The 21,188-nt window shown below is 44.0% G+C and overlaps 1 protein-coding gene across 3 annotated transcripts in view; it reads right to left on the bottom strand.

Moving 5' to 3' along the window:
- The window catches only part of adgrd2 (adhesion G protein-coupled receptor D2), a 72,939-nt gene that overhangs the window by 26,000 nt on the left and 25,751 nt on the right, over positions 1-21,188 (bottom strand). For all 3 annotated transcript variants that reach the window (XM_025896990.1, XM_019365951.2, XM_025896989.1), the window contains exons 11-16: positions 5,491-5,596; positions 5,342-5,397; positions 5,067-5,193; positions 4,799-4,902; positions 4,468-4,570; positions 1,705-1,858 (exon numbers count right to left, since the gene is read on the bottom strand). In XM_025896990.1, the coding sequence (XP_025752775.1) occupies positions 1,705-1,858; positions 4,468-4,570; positions 4,799-4,902; positions 5,067-5,193; positions 5,342-5,397; positions 5,491-5,596 (650 nt within the window). The remainder of the gene's footprint in view (positions 1-1,704; positions 1,859-4,467; positions 4,571-4,798; positions 4,903-5,066; positions 5,194-5,341; positions 5,398-5,490; positions 5,597-21,188) is intronic.

Genomic DNA, 21,188 nt, shown 5'->3' with positions numbered 1-21,188 from the left:
GAGGAACCACTTTATAGACAGAATAATTTGACACTGTTGTTAAAGCTGGCAGCTGTACCTATTTTTGTTGTTAATACAAATTTTGTCAAAATTTTATTCAGACTGCTGAAAGATTCTGACATACTTTGCAGTTATTACATTTAAATAACGCACAAATAGCCCAAAAGGTGAGCTTTTAAGGAGAGCCAACCAAACCAAAACTAACTGGCAGTTTAAAATAGACAACTATTCTTGTTGTATTTATGCTGCTAAATGTTGTTTATGCTACACTGAGCCTACTCAACAAAGTGAACACTCAAAATGTGTCCTTTCTTTACTATCATTGAGGCCACTTTGGTGAATATTAGTGATGTGTCGTGCACAAAAGCATCGGCTCTTTGTAGTGAGTCAGAAGAGCCGGCTCCTTTTTTAAAGGAGGATGTTTTGTGCTGCCACAGTATTTAACTGTCTTCCCACATTCATCACACACAGCATCATTTCTATGCTGAACGTAAACGCAGTTATGATCTGTGAACAAAGTCAAGATTGTGTGTTTTGTGGTCTAATGTTTTGTGCCTCGGGTTTCTCATTGGCTCCCACTCTTGCGGAGGCGTAGCACGCACATGAATGAGAGGCGGAAGGCGATTGTAGTTCCTATTAACAGGGTGTTTCCGACTATTCCGCTAATTGCCGCGTTTACTTTTGTCTGGATGTCATATTTATGATTAAGAACAAATTTAATCAAATTAGATATTGACATTTTCATATGGGAATTGATCCTGAAACATTAAACGCTGGTAACGGAAGTATCAATATTTCAGGATCGCTCCTCACATCACTACCCCTCAGTCAGTGAGTGAGACGAGGACAGCGGTGAGGAGGAGAGTGCGAGTGCATCGCAGAAACACATACATATAACTGACACCAGTAAATGAAGCAGCATCTGGCTGCAGTTTAAAGAAGCAGATACTAAGAGGAGAAATCGCATCAGGCCATCCAAGCTCAGGCATCTGAGTTTTCTGAATGTCGACCTGCACTGAGGACAGACTGCTGAGTTTGTTTGTTTCTGTTCTGTGGATTTGTTTGCAGTGTTTTGTTTTTGTGTTGAATTAAAAAAAATAAAAAATAAAAAGTTTGATTAAAATATTAAACTAAAGTAAGAATGCCTGCTTTTGTAACAGAACAAATACACAAAATTAGGCAATTATAAGGCTTCTCATACAAACACTAAATGCAAAAGAGTTATCAACACACAAAGCATTCATATTTGCCGAATAAAGTTTAAATATGAGGCTACAGATGATAACAAATTAAGAGCCATTTGGAAGCCAAAAGAGCCAGCTCTTCTTTGGGAGTCGTGCCACAAGAGCCGGCTCTCTGAAAAGAACCAAACTTCCCATAACTAGTAAATATTTGAAGATTTAGGAAGATGAAGAGTCTTTCTGCCATTATCAGGAGTTTCTTTGAAAATTAACTGTTATAAAGTATTGTGATATTGTAAAGTTGATTTGAAAAGATTGTATTTAAAGATGATGAAATGGAATTAATCCTTGTTGGACTTCTTACCACTATAAAATGGCAACAGTTTCTAATCTGATATTAAGTATTTGATATCTGACAAATATCAGATATCTAATCTGATATTTTAGAATGAATATGTTTCTTTCTGAATGTCATAAACCAGACTGAAACTTGACAAGCTACTTAAGTGAGATTAGAGTTTACCCCAGCCAATGACATAGTAGACTTTCATCCTGCGGTCCTCGCTGATATTGACAGACACGACTTTACTCCACAGTAGCAAGCCCTCCACCAGCATCCAGGAAAAAGAAGCCATGAATAAGAGATGAAGTAGTGCAGTCACCAGGAAGCATGCTGCCTGCAGGATTTAAGGAATACAAAAGCAAAGGTGAGCTGTGGGCTGAGCTGCATTATTAATTACATCCCTTAATGACATCATCATGGATGAAAGCGATTTTGATGTCGGTCATGTCTTTGGAGATTTTCGTAAAACATAGCCATTAATTACTAGTTAATGGTTATACTTACTTAAAAATTATGCTGATGACACATGGCTCTATATTTCTGCTATGCTCACAGACTACTCATAGCGTGAAGTCATAACATGCACTTATATCATTTACTGCAGTGCACTTTCTCTTAGGCTTTTGCTGAGTCACTGATCAGATTATAAATAGATCCAGGCAGATCCAGGTAGTAATAAACTGTCCCGCACATATGATCTTGAAGCAGCTCCAGCACTTCCCTTCGTATCTTTGGAAAACTTGCCCTGCCTAACTAACCTGACGAACCTTTCCAAGACTGTATACCAGTGGAATGAAGTGGTGGAGAAAGCCTTGACAGCTCTCAAAGAATCGTTTGCTGCAGCAGCAGTACTCATTCACCCAACACAACTCAGCAATTCATTGCAGAGGCAGATGCTTCGGATCAGATACTGGGGATGCTTCAGATATCCTCTCTCAAAGTAAAGAAGGAAAAATCCATCCATGGGTTTTCTTTTCTCAACGCCTTTCCCCCGCAGAACTGGAGGTTGCTGGCAGTGGCAATGGCTTTGGAGGAATGTCGCCACTGACTGGAGGGAGCCAAGCATCCATTTATCATCTGGACTGACTAAAAAACCTTGCTTATCTCAAAGTGGCCAAACATCTGAATTCCCATGTAGGCCCTTTTCTTGGCGTTGTTTAACTGTGTTTTTACTCACAGACCCAACTCTTGGAACGTCAGACCCGATGCCCTTTTCCGTCAGTTCTTGCCCTCGGATGCCTCCGCAGAGGAGACCGTTATATTATCACCGGCTGTATCGCTGGGTTTCTGATGTGGTAGAACGAGTCCCGGGTTCCCTGATCCAGGTAATGAACCATTCTCATTTTGATCCCAGGTCATCCATTGATGGCATACGGCCAGGTTCACATGCTATCCAGACTTGGACTGCATGATAATTTTCCTGCAATGTTTGTTTTGGTGGTCTTCAATCAAGAAGGATGTCCAGGAGTATGTGTCAGCTTGTCAGGTGTGTGTCCAAAGTAAGGCTTCCAGTTCCATGCCCGCAGGATTCCTCCGACCTCTTCCTACTGGGCGCCAGAGGACCAAGCCTGCCTGGGCAGCAGCATTGGTCCCACATGTCCCTGGACTTCATCACCGGCCTTCCTCCCTCAGCAGGTAACTTAATTATCCTCACTATTGTTGACCACTTTTCTAAAAAAGCCCATTTTATCACCCAAAGTGCCATCCGCACTGGAGATGGCCCAGCTAATGACTGATGATGGGCTCCAGCTGCACGGGATCCTGGTGGACATCGTGTCAGACTGTGGCTCTCAGTTTGCCTCGCAGGTGAGGGAAGAGTTCTGCTCCATACTGGGAGCCCAGGTTAGTCTTTCTTCTGGATTTCACCCAGAGACTAAAGCTCAGGTGGAAAGGACAAATCAGGAGCTGCAGGCTCTGTGCCCAACCTGGAGTTCCCAGGTGGAACTCCAGGTTGGCCTGGGTTGAGTATGCGCATAACTCCCTGACATCCACAGCGACTGGGCTGCCGCTGTTTGAGGCCTTTTTAGGCTATCAGTGATCCTTGTTGCCCTCTGTGGAAGGTGAGTGTTTGGTACCACCTGTTCAACACCATCTCGGCAGGTGCTGGCAACTCAGGAGGGCGACACAAGCAGCCTTGCTCTGGACAAAAGAGCAGAATAAACAATGTGTCGATCGCTGTAGGACACTTGAACCTCATTACTCACCTGGTCAAAAGGTTTAGCTTTCCAGCAAGCGTGTTCTGTTACAGACTGAATCCCGCAAACTCTGCCCTAATTACATTGGAAGATTTGAGATCGACTCTCTAATTAACCCTGTCACTGTTTGTTTGTAGCAGTCGTGGAACATGTGCATCCATTGTTCCATGTCTCTCAGCTCAAGCCCACCGTTTCCAGCCACTGTAAATAAGTTCACCAAACTTCATTCTGAGTCTGCGTTTGAGTCTTGACTCTTTTAGACTATGACATAAAAGGAATACAAATAAGCTCACAAACTGAAACATAACCCGATGAGAAACATAATTTTATTCATTTAAATATGAAATGTAGTGAAAAAAATCATAGTTATTTGCATATTCTTCACACTTAAATGTTTCAGATAAAGCAATTATCAATAAACAATTAATAATAAATTATCAATTTATTAAGAGCAAAAAGCTTTTTACAAAATTCACATTCTGATAGCGTAGGATTAGGATCAACACTGATGCTGATATCAGTCTAAATGACCTATAAAAATTCAGATATTTTCCACTTGGGTGTCAAAACAGGATTTTTCTTTGTTTTTAAATGGGGGATATTAATTTGCTCTACCTTAAACCCCAGCTGGGTTTGCCAGTAAATATTAAGAACATAAAGTTCTCAGGATTTAAAAATTGCTTGATTTAATTTCATGTATTTTTATTTTTAAAACACTTGAAGTGTTCAATTATATGCAAAGACTCACCTCATTTTCAGAAGCCCAACTGCTGCACATCAACAACAGCTCAGCCACTCCCAGAGCAACTATAAGGTTCTTATGGACAGTTGTGCGGTCTGATTTAGGGACACTGTAAAAACACACACATGCAAGAACACACAGTATACATATGTGAGCAAAGCTCTTACAGCAGTTCTCAGGATTAAAAAGTTTTACTGCGATGCTGTTCACACATCTACAGAGCACAATGTTCTGCTTTTTTCCTCTCCATTTATTGATGGGAATCTAGCAGGGTTATATGAAATGCTTTTCACCCTTGATGCTTTACAGAGTGTACTCTGTGACGTTTGTGACTCACCCCACGGAGATGAAGAGGATGAAGGTGAAGAGGAGGCCACACAGAGACACTCCACAGCCAATGAACGTCAGCACCTGCAGAGCTTTTTCATTCTCTGGGCTCCTCTGACACAGTAACACACATTTATACACACACACACACACACACACACACACACACACACACACACACACAGAGCAAATGTTGTATTAATAGTTCATAGTGAAGATGAAAGCACAAATAAAATCCATAGTAACATAGCTGTGATAACTGAGTAGAGGAATATTACCTGGGCTTCATACACCTGCAGCAGTAATGCAAAATTGGTGGTATGGTTGCAGTAGCACACAGTATATCCATATGGTTTGGACACTATTTCACAGCCCTTGGTATTCCACCACCCACCAGCTTCTGGGCTAATAAGACACAATTTATTCAACAAACACAATTTACATATGTACATCCCCATTTTTGATGGAAAAAATACATTTATTCTGGTTTTATGGGGATTTTAAAAAAATTCAAAATACAAATCCTTAAAAAAAACCCTTTATTCTTACTTACGTTAGATTAAAATCCCAGAAGGCACACACTGGATCATACACAGTACCATCTGGATTCTATTACAAATGTAGAACATATGAGAAATATGAATATAGTTATAAAAATGGTAGACATGTACAGTTAGGAGAAAATAGAGATATTTTGTTAACCTGTACTCTATGTTGGAGCTGGAAGCGAACTGCCATGCTAACTGGTTGGTCATCTCCCAGTACTGTGGTAGAAATGACTGAAGAACCCAAGATGGTGCCTAAATACCTGGTTTGGCACAAAAGATTGTGAATTCTCACAGTGAAAGCACACAAGGTAGAGCCAAGTATAAAGAACAGGGCAACAAAACCTTTTATCTGAAAAAAGTACTGATGAATCTTTGCACGTTTGTAAGGTCTTTACCTTACAAGATAAAGCTACTGTTGTTGTGATTTGGCGCTGTACAAAAAAACCCAGAATTAAATAACCTGAGGATGAAATTTCAACAGTACAGTATGTAGAAATGTTGCCATGTTCTGTCAGTTACTATGGGAATGTTACTGTTGAAATGCTTCTGAATGCAGCGCATTTTTAAAAGTGTATTATATATTATTATACAGATTATTTCATATAGATTTTCTGGTCTTGTTAACTATAAAGAGAGAGCTACACCTTTTAATATTCTGTTTTTTCTGTTTTTGACTATCATGACTACTTACATTTTAGATTCTAACTGAAGGCATCAAAACTATGAATGAACACATATGTATGTATTAAACAAAAAGTGTGAAATAACATGAAAAAACATGTTTTATATTTTAGATTCTTCAAAATAGCCACCCTGTTGCTTTGACTAGTGCTTTGCATTCTCTCAATGAGCTTCATGAGGTCGTCACCTGAACTGGTTTCCAACAGTCCTTTTGCCTTCACTCTGTGCTTCATCTCATCCCAAACCATCTCCATTGGAATTAGGTCAGGTGCATGGGTGTAGATTTGGCATGGACGGAAGGGGCATGTCCCCACCAATATCCAGCGATTATTGAATTGTCCCCACCAATAATTTGATCTCTTCGAGTAAAGAAAAACAAACCCGATAGAAAGAAAAAAAAACCGATCTGTCATCGTCTCATTCACCCATCGGTGCAGAAAGATTTAAATTATGTTCTCTACTGGAGTCCTACCTCATGTGACAAATATGGCCAATGTGATTGGCTGTGCCTTTCAGGGAGCTCTGTTTAGTTTTAGCAGCGGTAAGCCTGCGCTGCGAGGACCTGCAAGGAGGAGAGGAGGATGGCAGCAAAAAGGAAGAACCTGGATATAAGAAAGTATTTTTCAAAGAAACCTGTAAGTCACTTAAAGTCAAGCTCACTCATAAAATGTGTCCGTCCTAATAACGTTACAGGCTATGTCAGGCTTTGGCCCACATCAGTCTAAAATTGTATGTAACCATGAATAACGTGTTTTGGAAACTAACTGAACAACAGGCAGCACTGTTAGTTATCTCAGTCTCAGAGTAACATTTCTAATTTTGATTGTAACTGTCAGAGAAAACGGCAGCCTCGAGCAAGCCAGGATATTAGTTTACAGAGGATGTTAAAATTATATGTCTAACGTTAAAATGTTGGTGACACAATAATTTCATCCTAATGGCACTGACATATTCATAGGGTTAATTTTTGAGACAATATATCATGAGGTAGTCATGATTTTGCAAATATTCCACCTTGTAGTGCAGTTTGCGCAAATTGTTTTAAAAATGCACTCACCCTACAAACATTACTGATGAGTCAAGATCTGCACAAAGTGACAGAAACACCGAAGCAGCTACACATTTTATTCTTATTGTCATGTATGTCCTATTTGTCAGGTGACAGAAGAACCAACACAAAGCTCAGAGAGTAATGGTGACACAAGATCACAGGTGAAATTGGATGATGACTTGTTGGTTCATTACTGTATTTGAAGCACATGTGTGGCTGCATGTATTTGGAATGTCTCACTGTTAATTATCAGGTGACAGAGGCAGCTCTGCCATGTTGTAGCTCAGACAGAGGTGAAGAGGCGAGGTCACAGGTGACTGACTGATGATTTGGTGCTATAGATTAACTAGTATTTATTATCATGACAATTGTTAGGCTGCTGATGTAAAATGATTCATTAGTGTACATTTGACAAAGAATCTGAATTGACATGTCTCACTTTTTATATGGCTCAAATCAATGTGTTATTTTATCAAGTGGCAATATGTCCTAGTGCAGTCAGAGGGGAAGAGCCAGGGCCAAAGGTGAGGCACATAGATAAGCACAGAATAATTTTAATCTGAGGATAAAACGCAGGTACTGAGACTGAAAGAAGCTTCAGTGCTCTCAGAAGACTAAAAACATGGCTAAGGTCAACAATGGTAAATGGTAAATGGCCTGTATTTGTATAGCGCTTTACTAGTCCCTAAGGACCCCAAAGCGCTTTACACATCCAGTCATCCACCCATTCATGCACACATTCACACACTGGTGATGGCAAGCTACGTTGTAGCCACAGCCACCCTGGGGCGCACTGACAGAGGCGAGGCTGCCGGACACTGGCGCCACCGGGCCCAATGACTCAAATGAGATTAGACAATGCTGCTGTATGTCCACCAGGAGAGACTGGACAGTATAGATGTAAAACCAATATGCCAGCAGTTTATCTCAGTTAACGAGAGGAGAAGGCATGTGTTTGGCTCCTTCACATAGTGGACATTGAGTTGTTGTGTGGGACACCAGTAGTCCATGTCTGTTGCTGTAACAGTAGTTCATGTTTAGAAAAAAAAATCCCAGCTCAATGATTTGATTGGAGCAATAGTGCCTAAAATGTTGCATAATGTTGCTGCGAGATCTTTTAGTTTGCGGTAATCTTAGATGAGTAGTTTTATGGACAAAAACCACCAGGTCATTCACTGTTCCTGTCCGAAAGTCCCCTTATATTTCAATCGCATCGCTATAAGTGCAATGTTAATTTCTACCGATAAGTTCCACTTTGTTCTTACTGTTTGCTGCGGTGATGACGTCACATGCTTTTACGACGGTCCTGCCGTATCACGAGTCCGAGGAGCACTAGGCATGTTTTTCTCCATGGTCGTGTCCAAATTCATGGGCTGCATCCTCCTGAGGACCCGGCCTTCGCGGTCTACGTGGGCCGGGTCCTCAGAAGGTCGGGTAGGCTGGAAGTAAACGGCTGTGAAATTGGATGGTCTAGCCTTCTGATTAACGTCACCGCTGTCTCGGTGGAGTTTAATAAACAGCCGTCTGCTCCTTGCTATCTAAAATATAACAGGACAGTGGCGTAAATTCTCGACCATCTCACACTTCTGTTTAATCGGTTTTCTGTTTGACGTTTATTCAGCTGTGTGAAAACCACCCGGGGGATTAATAAAGTTTTATTTTATCTAACCTAATCTAATCTCTTTAATCTCAGCCAAACCGATTTACTCACGAACAAATAAAACACTGAAAAAAGCCAAACAATATCATTTTTATGTTGTCTAAGTGACTTATATATTACGTTTAACCTGAGTAGCGAAAGTCCGCGGTGATCTGAAAATGATGTGCCGGGAGTTGTGCCGTTCTCGGCGGCTTCAGTGACCCTCGAGCTCTCCGTTAGCTATCGGTTAGCTATCAAGCTGGTGGGTAACAGATGTCTCCGAAAACGTCGAAGCACTTTTTGTCATGATCCTGGGTCCGTTTGACCCAGCGTTTTGTGTTTTTCTATTTAGTGTGATTTTGGTTCTGTTCTTCCTCTGTTTAGTGTTTACACTGTTCGGCCCGTGTGTGTCCTTGTATGTGTAGTTCCTGTTTTATTGTGAAGGTCTGTGTCTTATGTCAGTGTGTTCTGTTTACGTTTTCCCCTGCCTCGTCAGTTGTGATGTCTTCCAGGTGTGTTCCCCTCCTGTTTCCCTTCCCCTGATTCCTGGCGTGTGTATTTATAGTGTGTGTTACCTCGTCCTCGTTGCTGGTTCGTCTGTGTGCTTCCCCTCCATCGTTCTGTGTATTTCTCTCCGTGCTCCTGGTCTTTCTCCCTGCAAGGTACCCTCGTTCGTGTTCTGGTTTTGTGTTAGTTTTAGTTTTCCCAGTTTAGCGTATTATCTGTTATTTTCCTCGCCCCCCTTTCTGTTGTGTTGTATTCCACTATTGGTTAATAAAGCTCACCCTCCACTTAAGCAGTCTGCATCTAGGATCCATTACTAATCATCACACGGCCTGCCTCGGCACCCCGTGACACTTTTGCAAATATGCAATACCTTGATAAACCGAGCAGATATTTGAAGTTTACACAGCTACATTCTCGCCTGAAAATATGTTAAAAGTTTATTTTGTGACCCAGAAAGATTAATAAAAGTAATTTTAAAAATTAGTAGCGGCTGCCATTGCCGGAAACTGGAGTGTGGCTGGGCCGTGCTATGAATTCTGGGATATGGTGGGCCACGAAGGACACACCCGACCCATCCTTCCAATTCGGGGAAAAGGAGGACGCATTTGTCGGCTGCATTCGGAGGAGTCTACGAATTTGGACAGCCTTCGGTGCGTCGCTGTGACGTAATCGGTCTACAAATGCGGCCTCAGGAGGATGCAGCCCATGAATTTGGACACCACCCATGAGTGCGGGGGAATAGCGATCTCCAGCCGTGTGCGTTCCTGCGCAAATGTGAGTCAGAATCCCTCCAGTTCTACGAGTCCATTTCCACTTATAACACGGGTTGTACTTTGACGTTAATTACAGGGGGTTTATGCTAGGAGATTTATCGAGATTGGTAGAGGCATGTGACTTACCACCGTAGCCTTTGTTGCGGGTTGGATCTGTTTACCGCAGTTGGGTTATTTAGCCACTAGAGGGCACTGAAGACCATGTAATTGCTGACCTTTCCTAATTTGGGGGCATTAGGTCTTTTTCCTGCCTGTTCTAATGGGATTGTGGGACTTTCTTATGTCAGAGCATTCAGCTGATTATTTGTGTTACAGTTCATTATATTGGCATGATGCTGGGAAGTGACGATTGTTATATTTACATGTGATAATTGTTTCTCCTTGTTTCTTGTTATTCAGAACCACACGTCTGTCCACCCCTCCCACACTTGTTAAGTATGCCTACTGCTGTACTGTTGAGCTGCTGTTAACTTCCATTAAAGTATATCCGGACATCATTCTCTGTGCCCCACTCTCTGACCGGAGTTTAAGTCCTGAAGGAGCTATCATCCCAGCATCCCAGAGATAACTCTCTAACAAGTGGTCCTTTGAGCCGGATAGATAGCTACACTGAGGACGACATGGAATTTAAGCAACAGGATATCCCTGACATATCTGTGCAACGCAAAACTCAGCGAGAGAGACATCTCCCGGCTTACTTTGATGATTATGAAGTTGAATATCAACCCAAATCAGCTACATCAACTGATAAACCAACAGCAGGCACAGAGGCAGGGATGACTATAGATCAGCGCTCTGCCAAGCCGCGCTCGACCTCTTCACGATCACATGCCTCAGGTTCTCAATGCAGCAAACCTAGATCCCAGGCTAGTGGACACTCACCTTCGGGAGGCTCTATCATTGCAGGGCTAACTGATTTGCAGACAGCAATGTTGGAGGAGAAGATGAAGGGCATGGAGCTAGCAGAATTGCAGCGGCAGATGATGGAAGAGAGTCTAGCTGAGGAACAGTGTTTAATCTTGGATGGTCAGGCCCGGGAAGCCCTCAGTAAGAAGGAAGAACTATTCATGCAGCAAGAAAGGCAGAGACGTCAATTAGACGAAGAGGCACGTACTGCTCACAACACCAGAGAATCTATTACCAGACGTCTATCAATGCCGCGTCGACTCAAAGAGAAGGAGATGGAGCTAAAGAAAGCTTCCCTCATTGCTGCTTTCCTTCGTGATCAAGAAGATGGGTTGCCATCATCTAGACCTCTAAATAACTGTTAGTATGACTCGGGGCTTCAGGCTTGCAGCAGTGGTGTAAACTCACAAGTGAATCTGTCGGAGCAGCCAGCACATAACAGACAGGGATGTAATGTGACCAGCTATGCGAATGCTCTCCCACCTTCGATCTTGCCAGTGGATGCATCAGTACCAGATACGCAGCCTTTACATCCCACCAGCTCCTCGGCTGACCCTGAGCCGGTATCTGAACCTCTCCATGGGTGTCCAACGCAGCATATCCATCCTGCTATGGCTACTCCCTCAGCTGGTCATCAGTATGTTCTGCAGCTAGGTGTAAATCACCCCCCTACCACCTACTCAACTCCGGCTCTCCGACCTGCAGCAGAGGACAGCTCTAATATCCCTAGCAGACAATCACAGCCTCCTGGAAAGGTGAAACATCAGGGATGGCTTCCTCCAGTGCCATACTCAACACCCAGTCAGTTTCTACCGCTTCCTGATTTACAGTCCCGCCTGCGGGATAAAGTCGGACCAACTGGCTGTGGGCCCACGGCGCCGTCTTTACAGTCAGAGATACCGTTGCCACCTACTGACAGCAAGGGCAACAACTTGATGGAACTGCTAATTGCCAGCTCGTATGGGATCCCCAAGCCAGCACTACCTTCTTTCGCCAGTGGTAAGGAAAGTGATTTTGCGCTTCTTAAAATGGCTCTGGACAGTCTGCTTGGCAGCCATATTCATCTCACAGAGCAGTCCAAATATCAAATCCTTCTGGAGCAGTTAAAACTACCAAGTGCTTATCTGAAGAAGACTGAAGAAGTCACTTGGATGAGTGACGAAACGTTTCTCCCACAAAACGCTACGTCCAGATGAACAGATTCAACTTTTGGAGATACCAAGTGCTTACAAACTAGCACAAGCATATATGCATGATCCCCTGCCATATACTACAGCACTCCAGGCTCTCCAAGACAAATATGGTCAATCCTGCCAGCTCGTACAGAGTGAGCTTGGATCTATCCTGAACTCTCCCCAAATCCGGGTGGGGGACCCAGAAGCCTTCGACAATTTTGCTCTGGATGTGCAGGCTTTAGTAGGTATGCTTCGATCACTGGAAGGTGAAAACGGCTATGAACTGCGATGTGGCTCTCATGTTGATAAGTTACTGAGCAAGCTCCCAGCAAGCTACAGAGATGGGTTTGTTGAGTATAGCCTCAGTCGTGGGATACTGAGAACTGGAACTGACAAGACATATACCCTGCCAGATTTTTCGGCCTGGCTCCAAGTGAAATCGCAGGCCAAGTGCATATCCAGTAGGGCAGCCGACATGTTTCAGGACCAGACCAAACAAGGTCAGAAAGGCAGGAAAAGCCAAAGGTATCCTTCCACTGTGTATTACAACACAGACAACAGGAAGGGGGATGGAGCTCATCTGGAACCAGGTCATCGGACACCTCCCATCAAAGGGAAGATTAAGCCAAAACCTTACTGTCCATACTGTGACACACGTGAGCACTACCTTAATCTTTGCCCCAAATTTAAGACACTGTCCACCACCCAAATTGCAGAGTGGATCAAAGATAAAGGTTGTTGGCGTTGTGGACGGAATCACGCACCTGATGTGTGCACCCTTAAGGCACCCTGTAAAGTGTGCAAACAGCAACATCTTACCGTGCTCCATGAGGTTTGCCGACAGGAGCCTAGGAAAGTCCTGATGGTTGGCACTGCCCCAGATACGTCCACCATCTACATTGATCACCCAAACCGTCCTCATAAGGTCCTGCTAAAAGTTGTGAAGGTGTGTCTGTACAATGCTGAGTATTCATTAGAGACCTTTGCTGTACTAGATAATGGTTCTGAACGATCCATCATCCTACCACCAGCTGTGCAGCACCTCAATCTAGGGAAGGAAGCCAAGACGCTTCCATTAAGAACTGTTCGTCAGGATGTGATTCACCTGCAAGGGGCCTCGGTCTCCTTTGAGATTTCCCCTGCCCATGATCCTAAAGTGAGATACCACATCCATCATGCCTTCACTGCTGACAAACTGGGCCTCTCTGAGCACAGTTATCCAGTTAAGGCACTCATGCAAAAATATGCGCAACTGCAGGGACTCCCACTTTCCCCTGTCGACAGGGTGCAGCCTTTAGTCCTTATTGGCTCAGACTTCCCTCATCTGCTTGTCCCAACGAAACCTGTACGGTCTGGCCCTCCTGGGGGTCCATTGGCAGTCTGTACCCGCCTTGGATGGGCTCTGCAGGGTCCAGCTAACTTAGCCCAGTTCGCTGTGGAAGAGCAACAGTGTCTCTTTACTGGGTCCCCAAGCAATGATCTCCTTCAACATGCAGAACGATTGTGGAAGGCGGATGTACTCCCATACACAAATGTGAAGACCGCGACACGTTCTAAGGAAGACCAGAAAGCACTTGAAGCTCTTGAGCAGCGCACAACCAGAGTGCAGGTGGAGGGAGTGACAAGATATGCAACGCCCCTCCTCCGTCGCAATGACAGTCCTCGTCTCTGGGCACCCAGGCTGGCCTTGCTACCACAGCTACGGAGTACTGAATGTCGGATAGCGAGAGACCCAGGGCAGGCTGAAACCTATTGTCAGGAAGTGCATAAACTGGAGGTGGTAGGCTATGTTGAGAAGCTATCGCCTGAGAAGGTGGACTGTTCGAGCGAGTCATGGTATCTACCCCACCATGTAGTTCACCACAACAACAAGGCTAGACTTGTATTCAACTGCTCATACCAATACATCGGGCTAAGCCTCAACAGCCAGTTGCTTCCAGTTCCAATTCTGGGACCTTCACTGCTTGGGGTCCTCCTCCGCTTCAGGGAGCATACTGTGGCCATAAGTGGTGAAATCAAGGCAACGTTCCACCAAATTCGGTTGCTGCCCGAGGACAGACCTCTGCTCCACTTCCTATGGAGATCTATGAGGAAGGATGAGGAGCCAAGCATGTACGAGTGGCAGGTTCTGCCTTTTGGTACAACGTGCAGTCCTTGTTGTGCCACCTATGCCCTCCAAAGACATGTCAGGGACAACCGCCAGGGTAATGAAGATATCTTGGACACGGTGGAGAGGGCCTTCTATGTCGATAACTGTTTGCATAGCCTCCAATCGGCAGAGGAGGCTAAGACACTTATAAATCGGATGCGGGAGTTACTCGCTAAAGGGGAATTCGAGATTAGGCAATGGGCCAGTAATGTTCCGTCGGTGGTGGAGCACCTACCAATGGAAGCCAAAGCAGCCAGCACAGAGCTTTGGCTCTCCCAGCACAACCAAGACCCAGAAGAACCAGCTCTGGGCCCAAACAAATCTCTTCTGCCTGTTGCTTTTGCTTAGTCGTGGTTTCTCAGCAGCTATTTGTCCATAAAAGCCTGATTCACACTGGAACTCTGTGTGGCATCCATCTGGGCTCTAATCTGAGCTACTGTTAACTTGTGATTTCTGAGGCTGGTGACTCGGAAGAATTTATCCTCAGCAGCAGAGGTGACTCTTGGTCTTCCTTTCCTGGGGCGGTCCTCATCTGAGCCAGTTTCATCATAGCGCTAATGGTTTTTGGGGACATATTCAAAGTTTTATCAATTTTCTGACTGACTGACCTTCAGTTCTTAAAGTGATGATGGAGTGTCCTTTTTTTAAGTAGCTGACTGGTTCTTGCCATAATATGAATTCTAACAGTTGTCAAATAGGGGTGTCACCTGTGTACCTGGCTGACTTCTGCACAACACAACTGATGGTCCCAAGCGCATTATGAAGTTAAGAAATTCCACAAATTAACCATGATAGGGCACACCTGTGAAGTGAGAACCATTTCAGGTGACTACATAATGAAGCTCATTAAGAGAAGGTCCGAGAGTTTGCAGCGCTCTCAACAAATCTGGTGCTACTAATTCCTACAGATGTTCCAACTTTCTGGTTTACTTCCCTCTCTGTCTGCATAAAAGCAGTGTTGGAACACACTGTGGTACCATACAGTTGTGAGCATCAGTTGAACAGTATTGTAACGGAGAAAATAGAGTGTTGCTACAAAAATGGTGGGAAAAAGGCAATTAACAATGAAAGAGAGACAGGCATTTAACATTTAAAAATGTTGGTCTGTCCTGCAGAGAAATTTCAAAGAAAATCAAGGTGTCAGTGAGTACAGTTTCCTTCACCATCAAAAGGCTCTCAGAAACAAAGACACAACTTAATCAGAGGACAAATTTCTGAGAGTTAACAGTTTGTGTGAAAACAGGACAACAGCTTCAAGCAGCTTAATAGTGGTCGTAGTAAGCAAGTCTCAGTTTCAACTGTGAAGAGAAGACTTCGAGCTGCCATTGCTAAGATGTCAGAATAAGACAAAGAGGCTTCGATGGGCCATGAAACACCACCACTGGACTACTGAAGACTGGAAGAAGGTATTATGGACCATAACTAAATGTGAAATCTTCGGTTTATCACGCAGGATCTTTGTATGCCTTGGAGTAGGCGAAAGGATGGTTCTAATGGTTGGTTCAAATCTAAAGACCTGCCTATTTTCCAAGGCCTTTGGATCTCTCTGACACCACTTTTATTCTGTTTTAGCTATTCTCATCTTTTATCTCATTGGATGATCTATGCATGTGTATACGTATATATGTATTTTATGTTCACGTATGTGTGCTTGTGTGTGAATGTGTACACTTTTTTATATGTATGTGCATATTTGCATGTACACATATATTTTTACAAGTCTCACAATGTTTTCTATAATGTTTTCATCTTATCTATTTTAACTCTTTTTGTTTGATTATACTATCCTTCCATTCAGCACTTTGGGCAACACTTGATGTCCTTTAAATGGGCTATATAAATAAAGATGACTTGACTTGACTTCCACAGTGTGTGTCAAACATGCCGAAGGAAGTGTGATGGTCTGGGGCTATTTTGCTGGATCCAGGGTCGGTGACTTGTACAGAGTGAGAGGAACCCTGAACCAAAACAGCTACCACAGCAATCCATGCAGTACCCTCTGGTATGCACCTAGTTGGTCAGGGGTTCATCACACTGCAAGATAATGACCCAAAACATAAATCCAAGCTCTGTCAGAACTACCTCAGGAAAAAGTACAAGATGGTGAGCATGGAGTGTCCAGCACAGTCTCCAGACTTAAACCCCATCAGGTGGTTTGGGATGAACTGGACATAAGAGTGAAAGCAAAGCAACCTACAAGGTCCACATTTATGGAAACTTCTGCAACAAATATGGTAAGAACTTTCTGAAGAGTATTGGATTTGTGTTGTAGAAAGAATGCCACAGGTGTGTTGAGCTGTCATATCTGCCAAAGGTTGCTACTTTGATGACTTTAGAATACATTTTGGTCTATAAATTAATTCCATGATTTCTTTTTTAAACTCTAATTGCTTATTTGCTTTCCTTTCAGACTGCAATGAGACATTAAACTGCATAATTTTCCATTAAAAAATGGAAAAATTGGGGTGTTCTAAAACTTTTGACTGGTAGTGTATACATGTGGGTCCTGTGCAGTGTCTTCGTAGTTCCTGATTCCACAGCTACCACTGTTGCATTTAGCTTCCACATCTTCTCTGGCTCCGTTTGCTTGAGCTTCTTGTGTTTCCTTTTCCTGATGTTGCCATCACTTGGTAAAGCTTGATCTACTACTATGGGGTTCTTCCTCAGCTTGTCCACTACTACTATGTCTGGTTGGTTAGCCATCAGCAGTTTGTCTATCTGTATCTGGAAGTCCCACAGGATCCTAGCTTGGCCATTCTCAACCACCTTTGGGGGCATGTCTCATTTAGACCTTGTAATCGGAAGGTTGCCGGTTCGAGCCCCGGCTTGGACACTCTCGGTCGTTGTGTCCTTGGGCAAGACACTTCACCCGTTGCCTACTGGTGGTGGTCAGAGGGCCCGGTGGCGCCAGTGTCCGGCAGCCTCGCCTCTGTCAGTGCGCCCCAGGGTGGCTGTGGCTACAATGTAGCTTGCCAATCCTGTGTGAATGTGTGTGTGAATGGGTGGATGACTGGATGTGTAAAGCGCTTTGGGGTCCTTAGGGACTAGTAAAGCTCTCTACAAATACATTTACCATTTACCATCCACATTACTCACACTCTCATAACACATACATATAGGACCTTGGGGATGGGCACGCTACATGGGATCCAGAAGACTGTCTGTGTATACAACCTCACCTCTGGCACCGATGCCCACCTCTCAATTTTAAATACATGTAGACATTGAGGGTTCTTGGGAGGGGCTATATGCTAACGTACTGCTCTCTGGCAGGTAGCTCCATGCCCTCCTGGGTTTTAAATGCACCTTAGAACACACATGCATTAACACTAAATATGAGCGGGCGGAGGGAGGTTTGGAGTCTTCACACACCCCTGTTCTTCTGTTGCCCGTTTGGGCGAGGGGCTGGGAGGAGGAGCTGGCCGTCCGTTTGGGGTCTGGAATGTGGGGCCTCCCTGCTACTGCAGAGTCGGGGGCGGTCTGCTTGTCTCCACCCCAGGGAAAAGGGTAACACCTCCTGGGTCTGGGTGCAGTTTGTGGCTGACGCCCTCAGACATCGGTGCGTTGGTGGTTCTTGGTGTCCAGGGCTGGGCGTTCAGGTACGCACTGGCTCACTCCTGGTGGCTGCTTGTTGGGGCCTGGCGCCTGTGGCTCGGTCGGGTCTAAGCTCTTTCCGGGAGAGTGCCACGGTTGCCCCTCTGTTGGTCTTCCTTGGACTCTTGCGCTCTGGGGGTCTCTGGATGTCTAGAGCCTGGATCTCCTCCATACCTGCTTCATGCCCTGGAGGACGGGGCTGTGGCTCCCCACACCCTCTAGCAGATCATTACATGAAGGAACCTTTTAAATACAAGCGCGCTCACGCTCACAGGTGTACACACGGGTGCTCACACACACAAACTACACCCTTTTTGGCTTCTGCCTCAAAGCACACTGTGCGCTGTCGAGCTTATGTGCTGCACAATAATATTCAGCACTGTTATATACACATAGATTATTGCGATGATGTTGTTTATTATATTGCTCTCTTTTTTGCTTGTTTTCTCTTTTTTTTCCTCAACAGATGACCCAGGTGATTGATATATATTTATGTATTTTTTGACCCCCACCTTTCTTTCTTTTTTTTTTGGGCCCTTTATCACCGATCCTCTTCCCCGCTGTTTTTCTTTCCCTCCCTCTCTTTCTTTCTCCCTTTCGTTTCCCCCAGTCAAGTCTGTCGCGTATGTAACAACTGAAAATAAAATAAACAATAAAAACAAAGGTCAATCAAATGGACCAATACGGCAAGGCCGGGATGGTCCACTTGGTATAGTAAATCCGTTGGGCATCTTTCTTGGCTTTCAGACAATAATTCTGATGGCAAAAGAACCAAACGGGACAGAGGGAAGAAAAAAAAAAAGAATCTGCTGGGTCTTGCCTGGTGTGGCAGACCCTAAGCCTCTATCGATCTTGTGCTTGCTTCTATGCTGCCATGATTAGTACCTCTGTGGTGTCTTCAGTCCAGCTTTGAGATTTGTATGATTTCTCAGTATCAATCACTTCTTCTATCTGCCGGTGCTACATACCCTGCAGGTGCCTGTTATTCCATGATTCTTCTTCTTCCTCACCTCCTTTCTCAGGTTTTTACTGACTAAGGTATTCACTAAGCAAATGATCAGATGTAGTCATGTTCCTGATACACTCATGAATCTTTGTTGTTTCATCCTGAATAGTACTTTTGACACTCACTAGTCATCAGCTTTCTTCCTTCAGTCTCATGCTGGATTTTAGGTAGAAACCTCTGAGCATAGTAAAGAGCTTTCTTGTCATGATGTCAGAGGTTTTTTATTTTATCTCCTCCTTTGCCAGCTTATTACCTTTGCAGGGTATCTGATGACTTGGAGGGCATGCGTGTTGGTTGCTCGGCTCTTGTTCTTCCCATCCAGCTGATTCCTCAGAACTTGCTTTACTCTCTGTGGGCGACGTGTACAATTGACTTGAAGTTGGCCTGTTGTATTGTTTGCAACATCCCCACTGAAGTCCTGATAAAGGCTCTTCATTCTGCTGATTTTGTATGGTTCTAGGCATTCCAAGATCTGAATCATAGACATTCTTGTAGTCAATCCAGGCGGTGCACAGGTTTGTTAGTCTGGTCTAACAGTCTTGAGTGATTGCTATATCTATCAGTAGCTGGTGTTTTATTCCCTCTGGTGTTTCTGCCACCAGAATTGGCAGAAACAACCCAATACAGTATTAATGTATTGACCCTTGTGCCAGTTCATCTTAACCGCTATGATGCCTGACAGGAGCTTCCATGCCGAAACAGGTTATTAGCTGGTAGTTGGGTGGGACCGGTCCCTTCTGGGGATCCTTGATCATCATCAGGAATTCAGTGGGGATATAGCGAATAACACCAGAGACCAACTTCAAGCCAACTGCCCCCACTACCATTCTGCATAGGCCTGAACCCCCTCAATGAGATCATTCAGAAAACTGGCTACGGATGTTTTTACTTTACCAAGTAAAAACTTCCTTTTAAGAGGAAGAAACCTCTGGCAGAACCAGGCTCAAGTAGTGGCACCCATTTGGGTGTGGGTGACGGGATTAATTAGCTAATATGACACTAACATGTATTATTTGTGTAAAATAATAATTGAATAATTTCTCAGAACTTAAAGCATGAAGTGGTGCCTCATGATTCAGAAATGGCACTGGCATTAACAGACACCATGGAATATGATAATATCAGGAGAAATTTGTCTTTGTCTTTGTTTCAGTAGAAGCATCAGTACAACAAACCGATGAAATATTGGGTTTGAGCAGTAGCTTCCTCTGAGTTTATTATGGATCTGGCAATAACGAAGGACAAATTAACTTTTAAAAACCCATATATGTTATAAGGACTTAGGTTATATGACATCATACTTGGGCAACTGCCTTTTTAAGTTAAACAAAAAGACTTCTGTACATAGCATAACATACATAACACAAGTACATCTGTACTTGTGTTACTCTCTGCAGCTAGTTGCTGTTTTCCTAGCGGCCTCTTCATGGTTGCCTGTGGGTTTCCAAAGTACATGTAGCTGTCCTCAGTGTGTGCAATGTTGCCTTCTGGTAGTGCAATCCCCTCAGTACCTTCCCTCTCTTTGTTACCATCTGACTATACTTCCCCAGTCAAAATGACACTCAATCCTGTTGCTGTAAACCCTTGTGGTGTGGATCAGTGAATCAGTGTCTCATTCACTCCTGGCATACAGCTTGATGTCTCCCCACAGGTTCACCTGCTCTCACCTGTAACAGACCCTTGTCTGTTGCCTTCAGGTAGTGCAACAGACAAAGGCCTGGAGAAGCTGTGGAGAACATTATGCTACCTGTAACACTGTTGAGAGTGACCGGTTTGGTGGTGGGTCACGCCATGTGCAGATGTCTATATACTAGTCAATGGCACCCTGACAACCGTTAGGACCTACTGTACCTGCATAGGGTTGGATAATAGGTCCAAGGATTTCATGTGCACCAGGAGGAACCATGAAATCCTTGGACCTATTATCCAACCCTACGCAGGTGCAGTAGGTCCTTGGTTCCTCCTGGTGCACAACAATGCCCAGTGCTATACGTAGAGAGTATGTGGATAGTTCCTGGAGAGTTTAGGAATTGATCCACTTGAATGGCGCCAACGCTTTCCTGTCCTAAATCCAATAGAAGACTTCAGGGATCCCATCTAGTACCACCAAGTTGCATCTCAGACTGTCCATTAGCACAGTGATGCTCTGGTCCAGATCTGGCAGGAGATCCCCCAGGATACCATCAATCATCTCAGTAGGAGTTGATGCAATAAAATTTCAGCTTAATGGACTAGCCTGTTTTTTTTTCAGCTGTCTTTGAATTCCCCCCTCTGTATGTTGATCATTTTCATTTCCATCAAACAATGTGGCAACCTGACACCCAGAAGGTATCCGTATAGAGATATCTATATAGATATATATGGATATCTC

This window comes from Oreochromis niloticus, linkage group LG12 (assembly GCF_001858045.2).
Source record: "Oreochromis niloticus isolate F11D_XX linkage group LG12, O_niloticus_UMD_NMBU, whole genome shotgun sequence".
In the NCBI taxonomy this organism is placed as follows: Eukaryota; Metazoa; Chordata; class Actinopteri; order Cichliformes; family Cichlidae; genus Oreochromis; species Oreochromis niloticus.
The sequence above is the reverse complement of the archived record's forward strand: the minus strand, read 5'-3'. Positions and strand labels throughout refer to the sequence as shown.